This window comes from Gorilla gorilla, chromosome 12 (assembly GCF_029281585.2).
Source record: "Gorilla gorilla gorilla isolate KB3781 chromosome 12, NHGRI_mGorGor1-v2.1_pri, whole genome shotgun sequence".
NCBI classification, from domain to species: domain Eukaryota; kingdom Metazoa; phylum Chordata; class Mammalia; order Primates; family Hominidae; genus Gorilla; species Gorilla gorilla.
In genome coordinates this window covers 48,000,223-48,025,169 of record NC_073236.2, presented here as the reverse complement: position 1 = coordinate 48,025,169, position 24,947 = coordinate 48,000,223, and the positions used below count along the sequence as shown (strand labels likewise).

At 40.2% G+C, this 24,947-nt stretch overlaps 1 protein-coding gene across 3 annotated transcripts in view; it reads left to right on the top strand.

The window, feature by feature from the left end:
- NPHP1 (nephrocystin 1) overlaps positions 1-19,223 on the top strand; it is an 82,321-nt gene extending 63,098 nt beyond the window's left edge. For all 3 annotated transcript variants that reach the window (XM_004031592.5, XM_019020799.4, XM_019020798.4), the window contains 4 exons: positions 10,779-10,891; positions 13,313-13,386; positions 16,900-16,944; positions 18,513-19,223. In XM_004031592.5, coding sequence (XP_004031640.4) covers positions 10,779-10,891; positions 13,313-13,386; positions 16,900-16,944; positions 18,513-18,785 — 505 coding nt within the window. In that variant the 3' untranslated portion in view covers positions 18,786-19,223. The remainder of the gene's footprint in view (positions 1-10,778; positions 10,892-13,312; positions 13,387-16,899; positions 16,945-18,512) is intronic.
- The last annotated feature ends 5,724 nt before the right edge of the window (positions 19,224-24,947 follow it).

Genomic DNA, 24,947 nt, shown 5'->3' with positions numbered 1-24,947 from the left:
CAAAACCCATTCAGTAGACACTATACTTCAGTACAGATTCAATGAATTACATGAGATATTTATACTTTATTACAAAATAGGCTTTGTATTAGATGATTTTGCCCAACTGTAGGTTAATGTGTTAAGAGCATGTTTAAGGTAGGCCTGTCTAAGCTCTGATGTTCAGTAGACTAGTTGTAGGCTGGGCATGGTGGCTCACACCTATAATTGCAGCACTTTGGGAGGCGGAGGTGGTAGAATCGCTTGAGGCCAGGAGTTCAAGACCAGCCTGGGCAACATGGCAAGACCCCATCTCTACCAAAAAAAAAAAATTAGCTGGGTATGGTGACACACACCTGTAGTCCCAGCTACTTGGGAGGCTTAGGTGGGAGGATTGCTTGAGGATTGCTTGAGCCCAAGAGGTTGAGGCTGCAGTGAGCTGTGATGGTGCCACTGCACCGCAGCCTGGGCAGCAGAGTGAGACCCTGATTAAAAAAAAAAAAAAGTCTAGGTGTATTAAATGCATTTTCAACTTATGATATTATCTTCAACTTATGATATTTTCAATTTATGATGGGTTTCTGGGGCTATAACCCACCATAAGTTGAGGAGCATCTGAATTTCCTTTGACAGATATACTACAATGTGTTTATTCATTCACAAATTGATGGGCATTTGGGTTGTTTCTAGGTTTGGGCAATTATAAATAAAGCTGCTTTAAACATTTGTGTACAAATTTTCTGCATGTGGATATATGTCTTCATCTCTCATGGGTATAAATACCTAGGAGTGAGATTACTGGGACATATGGAGTTTAACTTTATAAGAAACTACCAAACTGTTTTCATTTTTCTTTTTCTTTTTTTTTTTTTTTTGAGACAGAGTCTGGCTCTGTCCCCCAGGCTGGAGTGCAGTGGCACCATCTCGGCTCACTGCAAGTTCCGCCTCCTGGGTTCACGCCATTTTCCTGCCTCAGCCTCCCGAGTAGCTGGGACTACAGGCGCCTGCCACCACGCCCTGCTAATTTTTTTGTATTTTTAGTAGAGACAGGGTTTCACCATGTTGGCCAGGATGGTCTTGAACTCCTGACCTCGTGATCCGCCCACCTCGGCCTCCCAAAGTGCTAGGATTACAGGCTTGAGCCACCGCACCCGGCCCTACCAAACTGTTTTCAAAATGACTGTACCACTTTGAACTCTCATTAGCAATGTATGAGAGTTCCAGTTACTCTATATTCTTGACAGCACTTGATATGATCAGTTTTTCTGTTTTGGCCATTCTAATAAATGAGAATAGTGGTTTCTCATGGTGTTTTAAATATACATTTTCCTCAGGGAGTTTGTAAACTAATAAAATCTTAGATCTATCAGTTTCTCACTCAGTACCCTCCTAGACTAGTCATTTAACATCTCTGTCAGGGTCTTAATGTCTACATCTTTAAAATGGACATAAAAATAATAATCAACCCCATAAAGGTGTAATGAGGTTTAATGGAAAGAAAATACATAAAACAGCCAGTATTTACAGTGTGTGGCACATAGTAACTAACATAATAGTGTTAGCTATAATTATTTACTACTATAATTATCTTATATATAGATAAATGTAAATATAAAGCCAGGTAGATGGTGCTATATCATAAAATTTGTTCAAATGAAGATGTGTAGCTGGTAAAATCAGGGGGCATTTGAAATCACCTTTGAAGGATTGGGAAGATGCAGAGGAAAGGAGCTCCACAGAGGAGGCACGAGGCCAAGAGGGGGAAGGAAGAGCATGGCATGGGACAGAGACTGTTGCAGCTGAACTGTCCCACCATGACCTGCTCATTGCTCACAGATTATTAAGAAGTAGGGAAGTCAGTGAAGACTTGGCATGCTCCTGTGAATGGTTTTTCTCATTCCAGATCATAGTCTTAGCTTAAATATCCCTTGTTCTTACCACTACTACTGAAATTTATTTTATAATTATAGTGTTAACAGTTCAATCTTTCAATAGCCATTAATAATGTGTTCATGGGTATTATTTACTCTCTTAGCTTTTTTCCCCCTTGGATGTCCATAGAGCCTGTAAATCCTCTTTTTTGGCCGGCCTTTCCTTGGAAAATTGTTATTTTTCAAGATTAGAAAGAAAGCAGCACAGTAGTAGTCTTTGTGAAAGAAAACCCAAATCTTGTTTGGCCTCATTCTTCCTACATCTTTGGCCTCCCCACTCCTCATCTTGTTGATAAGCTTCTAAGAGTCCGGAAGCACTCCCATGTATATATTTCAAGTACAGCTCTTAATAGTGTTTCTTTGGCCCCCAAATACTGGTTTTCAGACACTTTGTATGACCTCAAGATCAAATTGGACTGTGTGGTGCAGAAGTTAGCAAGGCAGCCCCTTCTTCTTAAGCAGTGAATGCTCTACTGTATGCTGGGTTCTTAAAGGTCCTGTGTCCTTGTGCTCCATACCTCAGGACTGCGTCATTTGTTTCATTACAGTACGGAATAGGCACCCGAAAAATGTTTGTGAAATAATTTCAAAGCAGAGCTCTCCCTGCTAGTGTGAAGGTATACTCCTCAGGACTTCTGCACAGCTTCCACCTGTCCCTGGCCTCCCTCTGCCTTGTCTTGGTGTGTGCTCTTCCACAGAGAGACTTGAGTGCTGGCTTGAAATTGCCTCTCCACTTTGCATGACCCCAAAATATACATTCCTGGGAATTTCAAACGTGAGTTGGGACACACTGCTGGTGCAACTCCAGGCTGGCTCGCACAGAAGCCAGCTTATGGGCAGTGAGACCAGAGGCCCTGGGCCTTGCAGCAGGGCTGGGGGCCATAGTCAGGGGGCGGGGTGGAGCTGTGCTGTGGTTTCAAGGTAAGAGACCAGGCACCAGCCTGGGCCCTTTGGGACATCACTGAGCCTGTGCATCCTGGAGGTGGAGACTGAAGCAGGACTGATCCATTTCAACATCCTCTCTCCTCCCCTGACCCGAAACCTTCGGTAGGTGGGAGAACAAGTCGGACAATGACACCAATAGTCCTTCTCCTCCTCTCCTTCAAAGGCACGCCCCGCCTCTATCCTCACCCTCCCTTCTTTACAAACTTCACCTTTGTTTATGCAAACTTCTCAAAGGAGAAAGGACAGGGGCTCTTTCCATTATGCCAAAGGACATGAGACAGTGGAGACAAGGCCAAGGGCAGAAAGCCTAGTTAGAGTTTGCATTAGTGCCCATTTTTACCCAGTGCCCTTGCTGTTTGGCTTTACACTGCCCTCTCTGACTCAGCCGGCAGTCCTACACATGTATATCTTTTGGATATCAGGAATCCTGTGAAAATGTGAATTATTCGGTGTAGACCACTGGCACCAGAGTCCTGCTCACGGGGCTTGGCAGTCTTCTTTTGTGGAGTAGGTTGTGATCATGGCGACCTTGTCAACATAAGAAAAAGAGAGCAAATAGATGCTTCAGTTTCACCAAGATTTGTCTTTTGGAGCTGTTTTTCAAAAGGGTTTAACTTGATGTGATTTGACCAAAAGCATGTGTATAAACCCCTGAGGAGGGAAAGCCCTGAATTTGACTTCAGATTTTCAGTGCATGAGTTCTAAATATCAAGAAACCCTGATCTGGAGAAGTAGGTTGTGTGTATGTAAATTTGCTATAAATTCATTATCCTTTTTTTTGATGCATTCCATCTTTTTTCTCCTTTACTTTCATTATATCGTTGCTAAAAATAAATAAGGTAATAATGTTAGTTGCTTGAATGCTTGAGACCCATTCATTGTGTTCATTGCCAGAGTTTGCTGGTCTACATGTGAATTCAGGAGGAAGTATATTTTTACTTACTTAATTCAGCTAACCTTTAGCAGCCCAGAACTTTCTATTCGTCTTAAGTTTGGGAAAATCAGATGCTTTCTCTAAAGAAGATCTAATAAAGGGCAAGCAGCATTGCTTCATGTTGTGAGAAAGTGCCAGAAGGAAAGGAGTGCCCACACTGGGTGGACCAATGCCTGCCAGGCAAAGCAGTCAGGTCTACGAGAAAAGGAGAGGGCCAAGCAGAAGGAAGGAAGTTCCCACCCCTTTCCCTGGCAAAACCTTGGCTGTTCTTCATCATGAGCCCTGAGTTTGGGCATGCAGCTGAAACACTGTGCAATGGGACCGTGGACCAAAGGGCAGAACATGAGCATGTTGTTCACGAACTCAGGTCGTTCTGCCCCTTGCTCATGAACATGTCCATGGTCCCAGAACAACCCAGAATCAGAGCCTGATCCCTGAGAAAGCATGTGGTGACGCTGAGGCAGCTGAAATGGTCCCCTGCATCCCGTCTTTAAAATGTAGGTCAAATGTATACAAGATCAGAATTTAGCCAGGTTGAAAAAAGACAGTTTAAAAAAGACAGTTTCTGACCTTATGTATCACATGCTGTATATCAAGATGACTGTGCTAAGAGAACCTGTATTATATTTTTAGATGTTTCTAGAAATTCAGGATTTAAAGAGTGGTCAAGGATACTTCTTTAATTCCATGAAACTTTTTTTTCTTTTTTTTTTTATTATAAGTTTTAGGGTACATGTGCAGAACGTGCAGGTTAGTTACATATGTATACATGTGCCTTGTTGGTGTGCTGCACCCATTAACTCATCATTTAACATTAGGTATATCTCCTAATGCTATCCCTCCCCCCTCCCCCCACCCCACAACAGGCCCCGGTGTATGATGTTCCCCTTCCTGTGTCCATGTGTTCTCACTGTTCAATTCCCACCTATGAGTGAGAACATGCGGTGTTTGGTTTTTTGTCTTGCGATAGTTTGCTGAGAATGATGGTTTCCAGCTTCATCCATGTCCCTACAAAGGACATGAACTCATCATTTTTTATGGCTGCATAGTATTCCATGGTGTATATGTGCCACATTTTCTTAATCCAGTCTATCATTGTTGGACATTTGGATTGGTTCCAAGTCTTTGCTATTGTGAATAGTGCCTCAATAAACATACATGTGCATGTGTCTTTATAGTAGCATGATTTATAATCCTTTGGGTATATACCCAGTAATGGGATGGCTGGGTCAAATGGTATTTCTAGTTCTAGATCCCTGAGGAATCGCCACACTGTCTTCCACAATGGTTGAACTAGTTTACAGTCCCACCAACAGTGTAAAAGTGTTCCTATTTCTCCACATCCTCTCCAGCACCTGTTGTTTCCTGACTTTTTAATGATCGCCATTCTAACTGGTGTGAGATGGTATCTCATTGTGGTTTTGATTTGCATTTCCCTGATGGCCAGTGATGATGAGCATTTTTTCATGTGTCTTTTGGCTGCATAAATGTCTTCTTTTGAGAAGTGTCTGTTCATGTCCTTCGCCCACTTTTTGATGGGGTTGTTTGTTTTTTTCTTGTAAATTTGTTTGAGTTCACTGTAGATTCTGTATATTAGCCCTTTGTCAGAGTAGATTGCAACAATTTTCTCCCATTCTGTAGGTTGCCTGTTCACTCTGATGGTAGTTTCTTTTGCTGTGCAGGAGCTCTGTAGTTTAATTAGATCCCATTTGTTAATTTTGGCTTTTGTTGCCATTGCTTTTGGTGTTTTAGACATGAAGTCCTTGCCTATGCCTATGTCCTGAATGAGATTGCCTAGGTTTTCTTCTACGGTTTTTATGGTTTCAGGTCTAACATTTAAGTCTTTAATCCATCTTGAATTAATTTTTGTATAAGGCATAAGGAAGGGATCCAGTTTCAGCTTTCTACATATGGCTAGCCAGTTTTCCCAGCACCATTTATTAAATAGGGAATCCTTTCCCCATTTCTTGTTTTTGTCAGGTTTGTCAAAGATCAGATGGTTGTAGATATGCGGCATTATTTCTGAGGGCTCTGTTCTGTTCCATTGATCTATATCTCTGTTTTGGTACCAGTACCATGCTGTTTTGGTTACTGTAGCCTTGTAGTATAGTTTGAAGTCAGGTAGCGTGATGCCTCCAGCTTTGTTCTTTTGGCTTAGGATTGACTTGGAAATGCGGGCTCTTTTTTGGTTCCATATGAACTTTAAAGTAGTTTTTTCCAATTCTGTGAAGAAAGTCATTGGTAGCTTGATGGGGATGGCATTGAATCTATAAATTACCTTGGGCAGTATAGCCATTTTCACGATATTGATTCTTCCTACCCATGAGTATGGAATGTTCTTCCATTTGTTTGTATCCTCTTTTATTTCATTGAGCAGTGGTTTGTAGTTCTCCTTGAAGAGGTCCTTCACATCCCTTGTAAGTTGGATTCCTAGGTATTTTATTCTCTTTGAAGCAATTGTGAACGGGAGTTCACTCATGATTTGGCTCTCTGTTTGTCTGTTATTGGTGTATAAGAATGCTTGTGATTTTTTGCACGTTGATTTTGTACCCTAAGACTTTGCTGAAGTTGCCTATCAGCTTAAGGAGATTTTGGGCTGAGACAATGGGGTTTTCTAGATATACAATCATGTCATCTGCAAACAGGGACAATTTGACTTCCTCTTTTCCTAATTGAATACCCTTTATTTCCTTCTCCTGCCTGATTGCCCTGGCCAGAACTTCCAACACTATGTTGAATAGGAGTGGTGAGAGAGGACATCCCTGTCTTGTGCCAGTTTTCAAAGGGAATGCTTCCAGTTTTTGTCCATTCATTATGATATTGGCTGTGGGTTTGTCATAGATAGCTCTTATTATTTTGAGATACGTCCCATCAATACCTAATTTATTGAGAGTTTTTAGCATGAAGGGATTTTGAATTTTGTCAAAGGCCTTTTCTGCATCTATTGAGATAATCATGTGGTTTTTGTCATTGGTTCTGTTTATATGCTGGATTACATTTATTGATTTGCATATGTTGAACCAGCCTTGCATCCCAGGGATGAAGCCCACTTGATCATGGTGGATAAGCTTTTTGATGCATTCCATGAAGCTTAATTACTCGTGGAATCCATTGCTGTCACCTCATCACAGTGGTCACATTCATTCTGTTCTCTTCCAACAGGTTGGAAGCCTGAATATTACCTCTGTGATAATTTTCCCTTCTAAAAATCTAATCTTAGGAATTAAGATAAAGGATTAATTTACAAAAAGTAAGATCTCTTTTTAAATCTTTGGTGATTTTTCTCAGCCCAAAGACATCTTCCTTTTGATAGAAGACAGCATATCATTTGTAAGGTTTTTGAGATTTTCTATATGGTCCTTCCTCATGCTTAATGACAGAGTTTATATATTTCTAAAAATAGTATTAGAAATATATATTAGAATGATCTAAGATATTTTCTTGAGTACTTTCAAAGGTTAAATCTTGTGCATGATACATTCCCAGTATTTACTATATGTCATGTGTGAGGGTCTTAAATAACTCACTTTTCATGTTTACAGATTATTATTTTGAAATCTAAATATTGAAATTTTTTATATTTTTAAATTTCTGACTATTTTTTGATGCTATTGTAAATTGTTTTGTTGGTTTCCTTCTCAAATTGTGCATTGTTAGTGTATAGAAGTACGATTTTTACGTGTTGATTTTGTATTCTGCAACTTTGCTAGTCATTTATTCTGAAGGTATTTTTCATGGAATATTTAGGGTTTTCTACATATTTCTAAATCATTTTGTCTGCAAACAAAGATACTTTTCTTTTTTTAGAAAAATATTTCCATTACTGTGTTGAGTAAAAGTGGCAGGAGCAGGATCCTTGTCTTGTTCCTTATCTTAGAGGAAAAGCTTTCAGTGTTTCACCATTGAGTATGATGTTAGCTGTGGGCTTTTCATATATGGCCTTTATTATGTTGCAGTAGTTTCTTTCTATTCCTAGTTTGTTGAGTGTTTTTATCATGAAAGGGTGTCAAATTTTATGCTTTTTCAACATCAATTGAGAAAATAATGTGGGTTTTTCCCCTTAATTCTGTTAATGTAGCACATTATGTTGATTGATTTTTGGATGTTGAGCCATCCTTGCATTTCATTAATAAATTTGAGTTGGTCATGGTGTACAAGCTTTTTAATGTGCTGTTGAATTCACTTTGCTAGTATTTTGTTGAGGATTTTGCATCAATATTCAGGAATATTGGCCTGTAGTTTGTTTTTTTTTTTTTCCTTGTAGTATTGTTGGCTTTTTTTACTAGGGTAATTCTGACCTCATAATGAGTTTGATAGTGTTTTTTCCTCTTCATTTTTTGGAAAAGTTTGAGGAAAATTGGTGTTAATTCTTCTTTAAAGGTTTGGTAGAATTCTCCAGTGCAGCCATCTGATGCTGGGCTTTTCTTTATCAGGAGATTTTTTTAATTACTGATTCAATCTCCTTACTTGTTATTGAGATTTTCTATTTCTTTGTGATTCAGCCTTAGTAGGTTGTGTATTTCTAGAAATGTGCCTGTTTCATTTAGGTCATCCAACTTGTTGGCATACAACTATTTATAGTACTCTCTTACACATTTTTTATTTCTGTAAAATCAACAGTAATATCCCCTCTTTCATTTCTGATTTTAGTTGAGTCTTCCTTAGTCATTCTCACTAAAGGTTTGTCAATTTTTTTCATCTTTTCAAAGAACAGAGTCTTGCTTTCATTGATTTTCTCTATTGTTTTTCTATTCTTTATTTTGTCTATATCTGACCTAATCTTTATTATTTCTTCCTTCTGCTAGTTTTGTTCTTCTAGTTCCTTAGGGCGTAAAGTTAGGTTGTTGACTTGAGCTCTTCCTTCTTTTTTAATGTTAAGTATTTATAGCTATAAATTTCCCTCTTAGGACTGTTTTCACTGTATCTTGTAAATTTTGGTATGTTGTGTTTTCATTTCATTTCTCAAGATATTTTCTAGTTTCTCTTGAGATTTCTTCTTTAAGCCATTGGTTGTTTGAGTGTGTTGTTTAATTTCCACATATTTATGTGTTTTCCAGTTTTCCTTCTGCTTTTGATTTCTAGTTTCATTTCATTATGATTGAAAAAAGATATTTGGTATGATTTCAATCTTTTTAAATTTATTAAGACTTACTTTGTGACTCAACATATGGTCTTTCCTGGAGAATATCTCATGTGCACTTGAGAAAAATGTGTATTCTGCTGTTGCTGGGTAGAGTGTTTTGTAAATGTCGGCTAGATCCAATTAGTCTACAGTGTTATTGATCTTCTGTTCTCATTGTTCTATACCTTATCGAAAGTAGGATATTGAAATCTTCTCTATTATTATAGATCTATGTATTGCTCCCTTCAATTCTGTCAGTGTTTGCTTCATATATTTAGGAGCACTGATGTTTGGTGCATATATGTTTATAATTGTTATATATTCTGAATTGACTGTTTTATGATTGTACAATATCCTTTGTCTCTTGTAACTTTTGGGGGGCTTGAAGTCTATTTTGTCTGATATTAGTATGGCTAAACATGTTCTCTTTTAGTTGCTATTTGCATGAAATTTTTTTTCTGTTCTTTCACTTTCTACCCATGAGTGTCCTAAGTCTACCATGAGCCTCTTATAGGTAACATATAATTAAATCGTGTTTTTTTAGTGCATCCTGCCAATCTGTATCTTTTGATTGAGGAGCCTAATTTATTTACATTTAAAGTGATTACTAATAGAGAAGGACTTACTTTTGCCATTTTATTACTCATTTGCTGCTTATCTTATAGCTTTTTTGTTCTTAATTTCCTCCCTCACTGATTTTGTGTTTGATTTTTCATAGTGACAAATTTTGATTCCCTTTTACTTTCCATTCGAAAATATTCTATAGTTATTTTCTTTGTGGTTACCATGGTATTACATATAACATCCTAAAGTTATAACAATCTATTTTAAACTAATACCAACTTAACTTGGTATTGCATACAACATCCTAAGGTTATAGCAGTCTATCTTAAACTGATACCAATTTAACTTCGATGTTGAATTATTTTCTATTGTTTAGCCCTTACTGTATACCAGACACTACATTAAGCACTCCATACTTATTTCATTTGTTGTTGTTGTTTTGTTTTGAGACAGAGTCTTGCTGTGTCACCCAGGTTGGAGTGCAGTGGCACAATCTCGGCTCATGGCAACATCCACCGCCCAGGCTCAAGGGATTCTTCTGCCTTGGCCTCTGAGTAGCTGGGATTACAGGTGTCCGCCACCACACCTGGCTAATTTTTGTATTTTCAGCAGAGATATGGTTTCACCATGTTGGCCAGGCTGGTCTCAAACTCCTGACCTCAAGTGATTCACCTGTCTCGGCCTCCCAAAGTGTTAGGATTACAGGTGTGAGCCACCATGCCCAGCCCACACTTACTTCATTTTAATCCGTTTAGTAACCTTCTGAAATGCAAGTATTACTATTGGTATCCAATAAATGAGGAAACCAAAGCACAAGGAGATGAATTAATTAAAGTCACATAGCTAAGAAGTGACAAAGTCAGGACTTATTCCAGGTCTGTCACACCCTCCCATGTTCCACCCAGTACTGTGAACAGCCTGAATTATTTCTTCTGCATTCACCAAATCAGGCATGGCAGCCACATGCCTTTGTTAAAGCTTGTAGCTGACTAGTCCCCTTCTTTCCAAAACATAATTAGTGGCTTCCCTTTTTTATTTGACATTTAACATCGGCATATATGCTAACATGGAAGCACAAAAATGGCAACACAGGGTTGAGATTCGAAAGTGTAAACAAATAAAAAAAGTTATCTGAAATTTAATGTGGCCTACTTGTAGTAGAAATTTTTCTTTAAATGGTTAAAAATGTGTTCCAGTAATGAAGCAAAATTTGGGACTGTTTATTAAAGTAATATACATCAAAACATTATAAGTTGGATTGTAGGGGATTGTCTAATGAATACATTTTTTTCTTCTTTAATAGTCTACTGCCAGAAACATTAATTGGAAATATGTGTTCTATTCACTTATTGATATTTTATCGACAAATTCTTGGAGATGTGCTCCTGAAAGACAGGATGAGCTTGCAAAGTACTGGTAAGTGGGCTTTGCCACTTCCTTATGTGCAGTAATGCTTCATACTCTGAGTAAAGGTAACCTATACCATCTTGTATCTTCTGTTTCTGGTTGTGACTTTTGGAATAAAATAGTTAGAACAGCATTGATGTTAATACATTACTTATGGGACATCTTCAGATCCAAAGCATTGAGCTTTGTGAATTCAACACATATTCAGTTCTTTCAAACATATGTATTTTCACATTTCAAATTCTAGAGTTTTGAGATCCCAAGAGTCAGATATAGTCATATTTTCCCTTAATGTCTCTGAGTAATCTGTTTTTTCCCATCTGTTTGGTATGCACATAATCATTTTGAAGAGAAACCAAAATCAACCAAAATAGCTGGTTCTTAGTGCATGAAGTATAAGTATCAAATGGATTAGTTTAAATTGGTGAATCCAGATATGGAGTATTTGGGTGTCCTATGTACTGTCTTTATTCTTGCAACTTTTTTGTACGTTTGAAATTTTTACCAAGTAAAATGTTAAAAAATAAGTTTAAAAATCAATGAGTCACCATACATGATTGAACCTACAAAGATAAATGCATGTGTTATAGTAATTGCCTTCAAAAAGAAAAGCAGTTTAATTTTATTGGCTCTTCTTTCAGTTCAATAAATCAGTAACCAGATATGTACTGAGTACCTGGTATGTGCCAGATATTATGCTAGGCCCAGTGATGAATGAGACAGGCATAGGCGTCCCAGGCCTCAAACACATAATTTCATGAATAATCCTTTCCACCCTTTTGAAATAAGTGCTGTGAAGGAAAATACACAACGAGAACATGCACTGGGAAGACTTGATTAATGTGTAGGGCAAGGAAAGGCTTCTTTGAGTGAGTAATATTTAACAAAAGATGTGAGAGAGGAATTAGACCTATGAGGGAAGTGTGTGGGGAAGGATTCTTTCTGGGTAGAGGGGCCAGCATGTCTGAAGACCCAAGGAAAGAAGACATGCATGTGTTGGAGGGCTTGAAATTGAGGTAGGCCAGTATGGATGGAGCAGAGTGAGTGAGAGGCTTAGCACTTGTGGACAAATAACATTCATAGGCAGGAGTCCTCTTCCAGGGACTTATCACCTGGATAGATAGGTAGAAGTGGAACTCAAAGGCAGAGAAGCGCAGAAAGTTCTCAAGGAATCATAACTCTAAGGGGGAGGACAGGTAAGCCTTTTAATCACCATTGCCTTTGAATTCATTTTCATGACTCTTGAGAAACTTCATGAATGATGTGACCTCTTAAAGAGGATAAGGCTTGTTAGTTTTCCCAGTAGGTAAGAAGTTTACTCAGAATTGTTGACTTCATTTGAATTTAATCATTAGAATAAAATATCCTAATAATATCTAAAGAATGAATTTTTCTCTACTGAGGACACCAGATTATAGAATACCTTGCCCTTGCCATTTCAAAAGTGTCTACTATGGTTTCAGTGTGTCCCATCTAAAATTCATATGTTACCAACGTAATGGTATTGAAAAGTGGGGCCTTTGAGTGGTGATTAGGCCATGAGGGCTGTTGCCTTATGAATGGGATTAGAGACTCTTACAGAAGGGCTTGACAAGGGAATTTGTCTCACTTACCCTTTTGCCTTCAGCCACATGATGGCACAGTGTTCCTCCCCTCTGGAGGATGTTGTAAGAAGGCCCTTACCAGACACTAAATGCCATTACCTTGATCTTGGATTTCCCAGCCTCCAGAACTTGGAGAAATAATTTTATTTTGTTTATGTTACCCAGTCTCAGGTATTCCACTACAGCAGCACAAACAGACTAAGACATGTCTTTCCTGGTGTGCTTCTTTTCACAGATTTTTCATGTGCTGTTATCTATTGTGAAATGTCAATATTCTCCCCCACTGTGTTTGGTCATATGGCCAGAATCCTCAATTCCTAATTCTTCCAGTTTCACCTACCACTGTCTGCTGGCTCCAGACACAAGTTTGGGTCCTTCCCTGAGCACTGGTGGCCTGGAATCAGACCTGAGCAGCAGGCCCTCTGCCTCCTTTCCCCCAATGCTTCCTAGTTTCTGCTCAGTCTCCCAAGAGCAGGGCTACCTCTAAGGGGAAGATTCCTTTTACCATGCCACAGCCATAAGGAAGAAAGAGAAGTTGAAGAAAAACACAGAACAAAATTTTCTAGTCTTATTCTGTTCAGAGCCTCCTTGCCCTTACTCTAAAAGCTCCATTAATTTGGTACAGGAACTCACCAAGATATGGGTATAGGGGCAAATGAAGGTTGAAGGGACAGCTTTGAGCTCTCCTAGAAGTCAAAGTGTGTAGAATGTGTTATCAACAAATCATTTGGCACAATAATTTTCATCTGAATATTTTTGTGTCTATTGCAATAAAATCCATTGAGTGAAGTTTGCATAAAATTCTTTCTGTTGTTTTGCATTTCAGATTTAATTAGCCATCCCATGCTGGCCACCTTCCCCATGCTCTTGGAGCAGCCTGATGTGATGGATGCCCTCAGGGTGGGTAGCATGCATTGCAATGGAAACCTGCTGGCTTATGGAAGCAGTTACACACTCTGTATTAATGAGTTCTGTCATCTGGTCTAGGCCCTTTTTTTTGTTACTAGGATGATGTCTCCCAATCCCTATCCATTGTCTAGGTAACTCAGTCCTCATCTTTCCCATCTTAGCATGAATTCCCAAGGGCTGCCTTCCCTGACCCAGGGAGAAGGTGGAGTGCCTGCTATGTACACTATTGCAATCTTTGCCCATTTTTTCCTTGACTTAGGATGGCCACTGATTGTGTCCTAAGAGCAAAAATGCAAAATGGTCTGTAAGATAAACCAATTGAATTTCCAGGGGAGAATCAGGGTATGCACATCATCTTTAATTCCATGTGTGCTGTTTGCTGTCTGAAATAACTGTTGAGTATTACGTTAAATTGTATGAAATCTCCAATTTTCAGCCATTTTTGGCCTCTCTAAGTGGCAGTTTCATATGGTTTAGCCTAATACATCAGGGTTAATAAGTAGAAGAGCTGCATGCATGCAAGGCAGATACACAGGTAACATCACAAGTGCCATGGGGGAGGTATAACCCAGGACCTTGAAGATTTAAAGAAGGCAGCAAAGAGGGATCCAAATTCTGTTTCATTAGAGAGGTCCTGCATGAGAGAGCCTAATAAAGGCCAGGGCCAAGAGGATTTTGACCTGCTGAGATGGGGGTGAAGACGTTGCAGGTAGAAGGGTTAGCATGAGCAGACATTTGAGGCAGGAAGGAATAGAGCTGACAGTCCAGCTTGGCATGTCAGATCCAAGTAAGGGAGTGGTTGGTAGATGGGCAAGGTAAGCCTGAGTCTCGGTGTGGGGCTGAGGGCGGTGGTAGGTGGTCAGTAACCCAGGAAGGTTTCTTCTTTAGGCAAACTCTGCCAAGTGCAAAGAGGCAGAACATGTGCAGGAGGGAGGTGAGCATATTAGGGGGCGACTCCTGCTGATAAAAACTAGGCCATATGCACCTGACAGCAGAAACAGAAGGAGGACTCAGTTATCTACAAAGATTCTTATTAGACTTTGAAACCAATTCATATGCTAGCTTGGCTGGGTTGGGGGGTGTCAACAGTAATAATGACATTTTCAACAGAGATGTTTAAGAAAATGTTCATGGTGCATATGATCTCCTGTAATTTTAGATAAGTTCATCTGGCACTATAGCTAGATAATGCAGAATTTCTCTTTCTTCTCCTATAAAGTCACTAGTATCATAATAATTATTCATTACACAGAACATATATACACTGATTCTTCAACAAAGATTTCACAAGAGCCTACTATGTATTAATATAAGGCACTGTGCTGGCCACAGGAATATTTCCCTAGGTGTGTAACAGGAATCTGCACCTTGTTCTTAGGAGGAAACTTAGGATCCCTAATCTAGTCTAAAATCTGCATTTCCCTGATGAGCAGACAGCTTGGAGATGTGCAGTGACCTGGCCGGCCATGGAGCTCAGCCATGGCCCAGCCGGGGCTGTCCCTGCGGGTCAGCTCTGGGTGCACCCAGAATGTGCCACGGGCTGCTTGAAAGCATGAGGGTAAAGTTGTGCACATATGTTATTTAGCAAAAAGACTCCATTTGAGCCATAATAAGTATAAATATATATACATTTATATACCTGCCTGTGAAAAGATCTGGAAGAATATATTCCAGAGAGGTATTGGTGAATATCTCTGGATCTTGGATTATTTTATCTACATTTTCTTAATTTTTTCACATTGAATTATTTGTGTAATGATAATTTTAAAAAAGAAAGTGGTGGTTGTTTCTACACTCATGAGCCTTCTTCTCTCCGTGGCATAGTGTATTACTTAGGAGAAGCTTGGCTGTGCTGTGGTGGTTAGCACAGGTTTATTTCTTACCCATGGTATGTATCCAGCATGGATCAGTGGAAGACGCTGCTCCACAGTCACCCAAGGGTACAGGCTGGTGGAGCCTCCACTGTCTCACAGCACCATCTGGAACAAGTAGCTGCCTCTGTTGCCAGTTTCCCTGCAGAAGAGGGAGAATGGAGAATTGTTCTTGGGCTTTCACTGCCTTTGCTTCAAAGGGGCCTGGGCCACTTCTGCTCACATTGCATTGGCCAAAACCAGTCACACGGTCCATTTAACTTCAGAGGAGGTATAGTCTTCTTTTTGTTCCAGAAGAAAGGAAGTGGATCTTGGTGAGGTAATAGTGACCTTTAACACGTTTGCTATTCCCAAATGAGTTACTCTAAGTGAAACATCCTACTATTTGCTGGTGGCTGAATGAAAAATAAGGTGGGACATTGACATGTAACTAACAAAAATAGACAAATTTTACCAGACACTAAGTCTACATTTGCTAAGTGATACTCACGTTAAACCATATTATTAGGTTGGTACAAGAGAACTGTGGTTTTTGCCATAAAAGTGGTAGCAAAAACCACAATTACTTTTGCACCAACTGAATAAAATTTTAAATGTACAGCATGTGAGCCTCCTAGTGTTTACTTACCTAGCACAGTTCAGTTTGTGGATGAAATTTTAATAATAAGAATGGCACTTGGCCTGTTTAGTAAAACACTCTGGTTCTGTAAGGGTCCTCTTCAAACTCCTAAGGACCCATAGCACAGCAGTTAATAGGGTGTAGGACCATAGTCCCCTCACGTGGTAATAGGTATGAACATTCCAAAATGTTCTCATGAGTGGCATAGTCTGTTATCTCCTGCTGAGAAACGCTCTATCAATGCATCATTTATTTTATGGAGAATCTCTTTATTGGTGCCATATGTTATATTCATCCCAGGGCCTCCCTGCTGAGAAAGGTCTGATGCTTTCAGGTTACTCATGATATCAGGTGCCAACAGGAGGATATCTACTGACATGCACAGAACCCAGACCCTGGAACAGGCAGCCGTGAGACTGGTCATATTCCACCCACACATTCAGTTTGCCAGGAAATGGCACAGTGAAAGTCTTAAATTCATACTTCTGTGGGACTAATTGAACTCTGGGGTTTTTATTTATTTGAGGAAATTTCTGTGAAGCCTTGTGGACAGATTAGAAATATTTACTTACAAAATTGTACTTCAGTCTGTCTCGTTCTGACCATTGTCATCATCATGACAGAGAGAATTGTAGAAAAGTTTGGTATTTGGCAGTGTTTTCTATTTTCATTACTGTCTTACTTGGAAAGCTTAATACTATTTTATTATTCAGGTGCTGTGTTTGTATAGTTTGCATGGATGTGTTAGTGTTTCACTGATTCTATTCTTAAGTTAGTTTTGATTTATAATTATCATGGGCTTCTACGGCATTTTTCACAGATACATCTGCCTGGTCATTCTGGTGCTGGGTCATTTGCAATAGATTCCTAATTACAGGTTCACTTCTTGCTTGTATAGAATCTGTACAGCATTTTTAACCCTGTCCATAAGTTTGTTTACAGAGTAAATTTGCATAAGTGTTGCAAGGACTTGTTATTACTTGGACTAACATAATATTTCTGTTTGCTCTTTAGAGTTCGTGGGCTGAAAAAGAAAGTACATTAAAAAGATCAGAGAAGGTAATATGATTTTCCACACTGAACTTCATATTTGCAGTACCTGGTGTTTGCTTGCCTATTCTAATAATGTCTCTTTTTTAGCAAAAGTAGCCATAGTCATAATCCCTCTTAACCAGGGAAACTGTTTCATTATGGCTGCAAAAACACATTCCAAGAGGGTTACGCATGATCGTTAGCTAATGTGAGAAGGAACACTTGTTCAAGACAGCCATTTCAGATTACTGAGTTTTATTTAAATAAAGGGGAAGTTTCTAAGCCAAAGTCTCTCAGTTGTGTATCAAATTTCTTTGATTTTTAAAAAACTTCTCTAGCTCTCAAAGCCTGTATCATAAAGAGAAGGAAAAAAAAATGGCCTGAGTTGTACCATATATTGAAAACAATGCATTGCTCCTGCTTACATTGCTATAAAATCATGGTAATTACCAATCCGAACTTGCTTTAATCAGTGAGTAGTGGTTTGACTGCTCTCATCCAGGATTTGGCAAATGGGAAGGGCTAGATGGAAAATCTTCTTGGCTTTTCAGGTCTTATGGTCTCTGTCACACTACTCAACTCTGGTGTTGTAACACAAAAGCAGCCACAGACAATATGTAAATGACCAAATGTGACTGTTTTCCTATAAAACTTTATTTATGAAAAGAGGTGGCAGTCCACATTTGGCCCACAGTCCATACTTTACCAGTCCTGATCTAAAGTATTCATTATCTACAAGGAAAATGAAGTAACAAATGAGCTGAAAACCCTAAAAATTAGGAAACAATTTATACATTGTATCCTTATTTCAGCCTCCATTTGATCAGTACCATCTACATACATGTGACTTTGCCAAAACTGTCAGGCTTAGTGCTATTCTAGTACAGCAGCCTTGGGCCTGTAGACATTGCCCTTGTGTGGACATGTGTGGTGGGATGGGTGATATCTCTGTGTAGACTCTGCTGCCTATGGACAGCTCTGCCCTCAACTTGCTGTGCTCTCTGAGATTCCCACCATGGCCTGTGGGCATCGGGGCTTGACATGGGTACAGCTGATACTGCACCATTCTTATCTGGGAAGGGTCTGACATCCTCATCACCAAAGGACCCCTCGACCTCCATCCCAGGCATTGCTGGAAATAAGCCAACAACTCTGGATCCTATGCAGAACACCTGCTACAATTATCTTAGATAACATGACAGTTACCTCTGATATGCTGTCAGTAAGTAGGTTCAGCTGACTTGGCATTGTTTTAGTTATATTTACCCCTAACCACACTGGTGTCACCAAAATTAGACTGCAATACCTTGACAGAATGTGTGAGACACCCTCCATGGAGCTTAGGAGACACCCTGGTCTCACGGAGCCACGTAGAGGCTCTCAGGGAGAACTGCTCCACTGTACTCTGTGTAACTCTGCTCACTTCCACTTCTGAAGTGCCATATCCTGCCTGAGCAGCTGGCTCAGACCCAATACCTGCCAGGCACTAATGGCACCCTCCATCCTACCTCTTAGGTGGCTTTTAGTTAATAGAGTTCACAGAATTTAACACTTTAAAAATAACAGTGTTATTTGTGGGGGTGGTGTTTTCCCAGAGAGACAAAGAGTTCCTGAAGTCCACGTTTCTCCTGGTTTACCATGACTGCGTGCTCCCACTTCTCCACTCCACACGCCTACCCCCATTCAGGTGGGCAGAAGAAGAGACTGAGACTGCACGATGGAAAGTTATCACTGACTTCCTTAAGCAAAACCAAGAAAACCAGGGCGCCCTCCAAGCTCTGCTGTCACCAGACGGAGTTCATGAACCTTTTGACCTTTCAGAGCAGACCTATGACTTCTTGGGTGAAATGAGAAAGAATGCAGTGTGACAGTGGCAGCCTCTAGCCCTCAGCTTCCCACGGAATCAGATGGATCCTCCACGATTACGTGAATAAAATGATGGAACCAAAAATCACTGTCACTTTACAACTTAGGTTTTACTCTTTTCTTTCTACAGACCATATTTTTAAAGAAATGTTTATACAATAATTTAAATATTTTTTAAAACCATAAAATAAATTTTTATAAGGAATACTGTTATATCTAAATTTAAACAGTATTTATTTTTTCAAAAACAGCTACTTAATGGTATAGATTTCTATAAAAGCAAGATTTTGTCAAAAACTAAATTTATGATTATTCAAGAAAGTGAAAAAAACAACCTACAGAATGGGAAAACATATTTGCAAATCATCTAACTGATAAAGGTCTAGTATCCAAAATATTTAAATTTATGAGTGTTAATAAAATTTATCTTGTTCAATGAAGAGGAAGTTAAAGTGATCCATTTGAGAAAGTTGTATCACTTAATTCAGTCTGATACTTGAATGTGATTTACCCCTAATTAAGTACAAAAACAGAGTCGCTTTTGCCTTTTCAAATCAAGAAAATAAGTGCTCTGTCAAAAGAACAAAAAGAAACTTTCAGGCACTGGAGAGTGGAGTTGATTCACCCTTTCAGGTTTTGTTGCATTTCAGATAAACTTGTGACTGCTGGTAAAATGTCCCAAGCCTTTCCTTTTAGTGATAAATAGTAGCAGCCTGCGTTAATTGAGCACCTACTGTGTGTCTGAGCATTTCTCATTAGCCCAGTTAATCCTTACACCTACTGTAGGAGATAGGTACTGTTTTTTTTTTATTACTGCCGAAGAAACAGGCCACATAAGTGAAGTAATTTGCCTAAGGTCACAGCTAATAAGTGGCACAGCTAATATTCCAAGTAAAGATACCATGTATAATTTTCTACAACCTAAGATGTTCTGCCTTATCAGTGCGAACCTTTTAGGATTCCATGTGAAAATAAAATATGAGGAAAAGTTTAACCTAAATAATTAGAATCCCATTAGAGGTACTTTTTTTTGATGGCATGCTGCCTTAAAAGAGCCATTTATTTTTAGAGATCTGTCATATTATGAAAGTTCTGGGCTATCTTAACTAACTTATCCTAAACCCTTAACCTAAATTTAACTTGAGCCCCAGTCTCAGAAATTAACATGGTATGAAAGTGTTTCCAGGCCAGGCGCGGTGGCTCATGCCTGTAATCCCAACACTTTGGGAGGCCGAGGTGGGTGGATCACCTGAGGTCAGGAGTTTGAGACCAGCCTGGCGAACACTATCTCTACTAAAAACACAAAATTAGCTGGGCGTGGTAGTGCGTGCCTGTAATCCCAGCTACTTGGGAGGCTGAGGTAGAAGAATTGTTTGAACCTGGGAGGTGGAGGTTGCAGTGAGCCAAGATCGCGCCATTGCACTCCAGCCTAGGCAACAAGAGTGAAACTCCATCTCAAAAAAAAAAAAAAAAAAAAAGAAAGTGTTCCCAGCCACAAATGTGACAAGTGAGAACTGGGCCTTGGAAAAGAGATTTCATTCTCCAGGAACTCATTTCAGGAGATCTCTCCCTGTGCGTGCCCTTCTGCCCTCAACCACACAATACAAGGCTGAGTGTGGCAAACACTTTCCTTTTGCCCATCAGCTGCCTGGGCACACTTACAAAGTGGTGCCCCCACTTCTCTAGCACCGCGGCCCTCCCCAGCTCCTGCTCCCAGGGAGAGGGCTTTGCCTTTCAAATGGAGGTGGTAAGTGTGCACAGAGACTTTTTCCTACTCTGTTACTGAGTTGCCTCCTCTTACTCTTAGTCCCCTGCAGTCCTGTTTTTGAAAGAACATGAGCCCATATCACTCCTCACTGTGAAAGTCATTTCTCTGTAGAAATGACTTTTAATTTCTAAGCTCCACCTTTTTATTTTTTATTTTTATTTATTTTTTGAGGCATTTATTTATTTATTATTGATTTATAATTTCTAAGCTCCACCTTTTTATTTTTTATTTTTATTTATTTATTTTTGAGGCATTTATTTATTATTTTTTATTATTTACTTATTTTTATTTATTTATTTCTGTCACCTAGGCTGTAGTGCAGTGGTGCAATCACAGTTCACTACAGCCTCAACTTCCCCGGGCTCAGGTGATCTCCTACCTCAGCCTCCTGAGTAGCTGAGAGCACACACACGTGCCATCATGCTTGGCTAATTTTTGTGTTTTTTATTGTAGAAACAGGGTCTCACTATGTTGCCCAGGGTGGTCTCGAACTCTTGGACTCAAGCAATTCTCCTGCCTCAGTCTCCCAAAGTGCTGGGGTTTCAGAGCCACCATGCTTGGCCATCTTTTTATTTATTTTTTTTAATCATTTGGCTTATTCTTAGCATTAAGCCAGGGGTGGGGCATTTTGAGTGAAAGAAAATGCTAGTGAATTTCTTTCAGTGCATGTACAACATGAAGGAAGAGAAGGCTTTTTATTAGAATGCATTTTCCAAGACTGTCTTCCACGTTCATTTGAGAATGTGTCATGAGCTGACAAATATGGACAACTTCATAGTTTCTGACACATTAGGAAATCATAGGGACACCAGAGAAAAAGCTTAAGTGAAGCTTAGGCCAGAAAGTGAGGTACATACGGAAGGGAGAGACCCAGGGGTGTGGGCATTTCTGCCATTAAGAGACTCCACCTTCTCTTCAATCAGTGGAATCTTTTTTTTTTTTTTTTTTTCCCAAACAACAAAATCTCTGTGACTTTAAATGCCACTTACTGGCTTCCAAACGGAAAAGGTTGTCAAGGAGCCAAAAACATCCTGGAAATGAGTCCTCGTGGGTCTGTCTCAAGGAGTGTGACTTTAGCAACTCATTGAATTAATTGTAAGAGTCATGGTGGTGGGGGGCGGGCAGCAGCAGGGTGAACAGCAGGCCTTTGCGAAGTGACCACACATGTGGTGCCTACCTCCAAGGACAGGGGGACTCACCACACCCGAACCGTGGGAGGGCGGGCAGGGCGGGGAGTCTGAACTGTGAACTATATGGCCCACTCCTCCCCACCCTCCCAACCTCTTAATTGGTTGATTGTCATATCCATCAGGTCTGCAGAGGTGAAAAATGTTGCAACTCAATTGCCTGGGTGCTTGGAATGAAAGTCTAGGGGCAGAGGCAGATATTAAAGAGCAGGTATAGTCTCTGTCTTCAGTGTTTGTGATCTAATATGCGAGGCCAGAGCAACTCACATAAAACCAGTTGACATACATAACCCTGTGTACAAATGGAGCAAGTTTGACTTGCCAACCCAGTAGCAGTTGGGAAACTATCAGTTTAGCAGAGGAAGCCAGCAGTATCCTCTGCCAGTTGAGGGCTTTGTCAATTTACAGCATTATAGGATATCCTTTGCTGTGAACTGCCTCAGCTTCCTCTTGCGTGAAGCATTCTAAGTTGGGAGGCTTTCTTGGGGTGTGGAGGTGATCAAAGACAGCTGTCACCTAGCTGCTGTGATCTGTTTCCTCAAAGAGGCAGAGAAAGAACCTTACTAAGGGCACTTTGCATCTAAGTGTTAAAATTATCCATTCATCATTTACTCAACAAGTGTTGAGCACCTGCCATGTTCGAGGCACAGCACTGGGCTTTGAAGATACAGTGAGAACAGTCCTGGCAAGATCTCTGTCCTTACAATGCATGAGGTGGACAGTAATCAGCCAAACACAAAAATTAATTCCAACAGTACTATGGTTGGGGCTGTTAGTGGCCCCGTGGCAGGCATGAAGTCAATGGTAAGTGTACAGGCATTCCTTCCTATCCTCACTCTCCCTCTCCCAACCCCACTGTCTGTTGTTGGGGACCGGTTAGATTCAAATACATTTTCAAATGAATCCCTCACTATTTGAACTCCCACATTTACTATCTGAAACTCAAGGACACATGGATTTGGTATCCCTCAAAACTCAAACTTGCTCTCTGAATTCTGATATTTGAATGCAGTAACCAAGTCAATTTGGATAAAGAGGGATGGGTATAAAGATAAGTGAATGGGCCAGGCACAGTTGCTCACACCTTTGGGAGGCCGAGGCCAAGGCAGGCAGGGTGCTTGAGCCCTGGCAACATGATGAGACCCCATCTATACAAAAATTAGCCGGGTAGGTGGTGCAGGTCTGTAGTTCCAGCTACTCAGGAGGCTGAGTTGGAGGATTACTTGAGCCCAGGAGGTTAAGCCTGCAGTGAGCTGTGATCATGCCACTGCACTCCAGCCTGGGCAACAGGGAAACCTTGTCTCAAAAAAATAGTAAGTGAATGGCAAGTGAAAGGCTGTAGGCTTATACTGTCTCATAGGCAGGAAAATGGAGGTTGAGGATGTTCTGCTCAGTGATGATTGATACTGAATGAGGCGTGCAGGTCTGTGTGCAGCAATAGAAAACAAATCATTAATGGAATACAGCTCACATTTGGGACTTTGATAGTGTGCCTGTCATTTAGCCCTTTTCTGATACTCTGTAAGACAGACTGGACCTTAACCTGCTCATTTGCATCTGACTTTGCCAGCAAAGATTAACTTTGCAGAACTGTGTCCTTTTGAAGAGGCCATTTTGGGGAATAAAAAGGTCTCCATGCTTTCTGAGCTCTTCTCCAGGTAGGAATCTCTGGATGACCCAGACATTATCCCATTGAGTCCTTCCTCTTTCCTGGCAACTGTTCTGTACTTGCCCAACTCCAGAGACACAAGAAGCCAGACTCAATTCTGCCTCATGGCTATGAACATTAATCACAGCATCTTCCTGAGTCTATCAGTGTGTGCATTCTATCTACCCCATTTGAGAGTTAAAGAGACCTTGATTTGTAGAAATAATAGTTGCAATCTAGTTGTGTCTAGCAGGCGAGAGCCAGTGGGACATGTGTGTTCTTGCAGCAGAAAAGGGGAGAGCTCTGCTGCTATTTCTACAGTGGGAGGCTACTATAGTGGACATCTGGTGTTTCTGCTGCTCAGCCTCCATATACTTCTCTCTTGGTAACGTCACCTCCACCTTGAGTGGCATTGTTCAAGTCACTGGATGAAGTCTCACCCGAAGCCATTATTACCTCTCAGCTTCTCACTTCCTAAGGTAATATGTTCCTTTCATCACTAAAGCCAGTTGGAATGGGTTTTTCTAACTTTTGTTATTGAAAGAATCCCAATGGATACAACTGTCTATTCTTTCCCCCAAGTATCTCTGGATTTCTTCTGGCTTGTCTCTTCTTTTTCATGCAACTAGTAAATTGTTCCTGAAATATAGATAAAGCAATTTCTCAGTGGGAAAAGAGTTTAATAAAGAGGAGTCAAAAAAAGAGATAAGCAGTTGTCTCCAAAGTCTTTATGACTGTTTTCATGACTGTTTCAATCATTTAAAAACATTTATTGAGTACCTTTTGTGTATCAGACAGTATTCAAGATGGTGGACATGGCTGTGGTTCACCACATGAACAAAGTTTTGGCTCTCCTTAAGCCCACATCCTAGAGAGGGACAGGGGCAGGGAGACAAACAATAGGCAAATTAATCAATCAGGGAAATCTTGGGTAGTGAAAAGTGCTTGGAGAGTTAAGCAGGATGTTGCTATTTGGGCTCTGGTCAAGTAGAGAAGGATACTCCTCCTCTTCCTTTCATGAAATGCAATTAACAGCCCTGGACAGAATGCATGGAGAAGCTAACTGAGGATTCTAGAAAAAAAAAGGAGCAGGAATATTTGGGAAGGAAACCAGAATTCAAAACACTACTAAGCTGTTGGTGAGTTTCCCATTTTCTTTCCTCTGGTACCTGTCAGCCAGTGTCAGAGACCACCTGAAACCCAGAACCGTACACAGGATGCAGACAAAGCCATCTCCAAAAGAATCCATGTTTCTGGTCTGAGGAATGGGAAAGAGAGCCCCAAACAGTCAGAGAGAGTGTAGAAAATCTCTGTTTTTTGTTTGTTTGTTTGTTTATTCTTTCCTTCCTTAGCCCCTGTGCAATCTCGTGACAGTGGTGGTGGCAATGGAAGTAGCAGCCAGGCAGGTACCTGGAACTCTGAGAAAGGGGAACCTTTGTCTCTGACCAGAGGAACCATGATCCTAAAAGCATGGGGGGAATAATTTTCACATTTGTGTTTCTCTCTCTGTCCCTCTCTCTCTCTCTCTCTCACACACACACACACACACACACACACACAC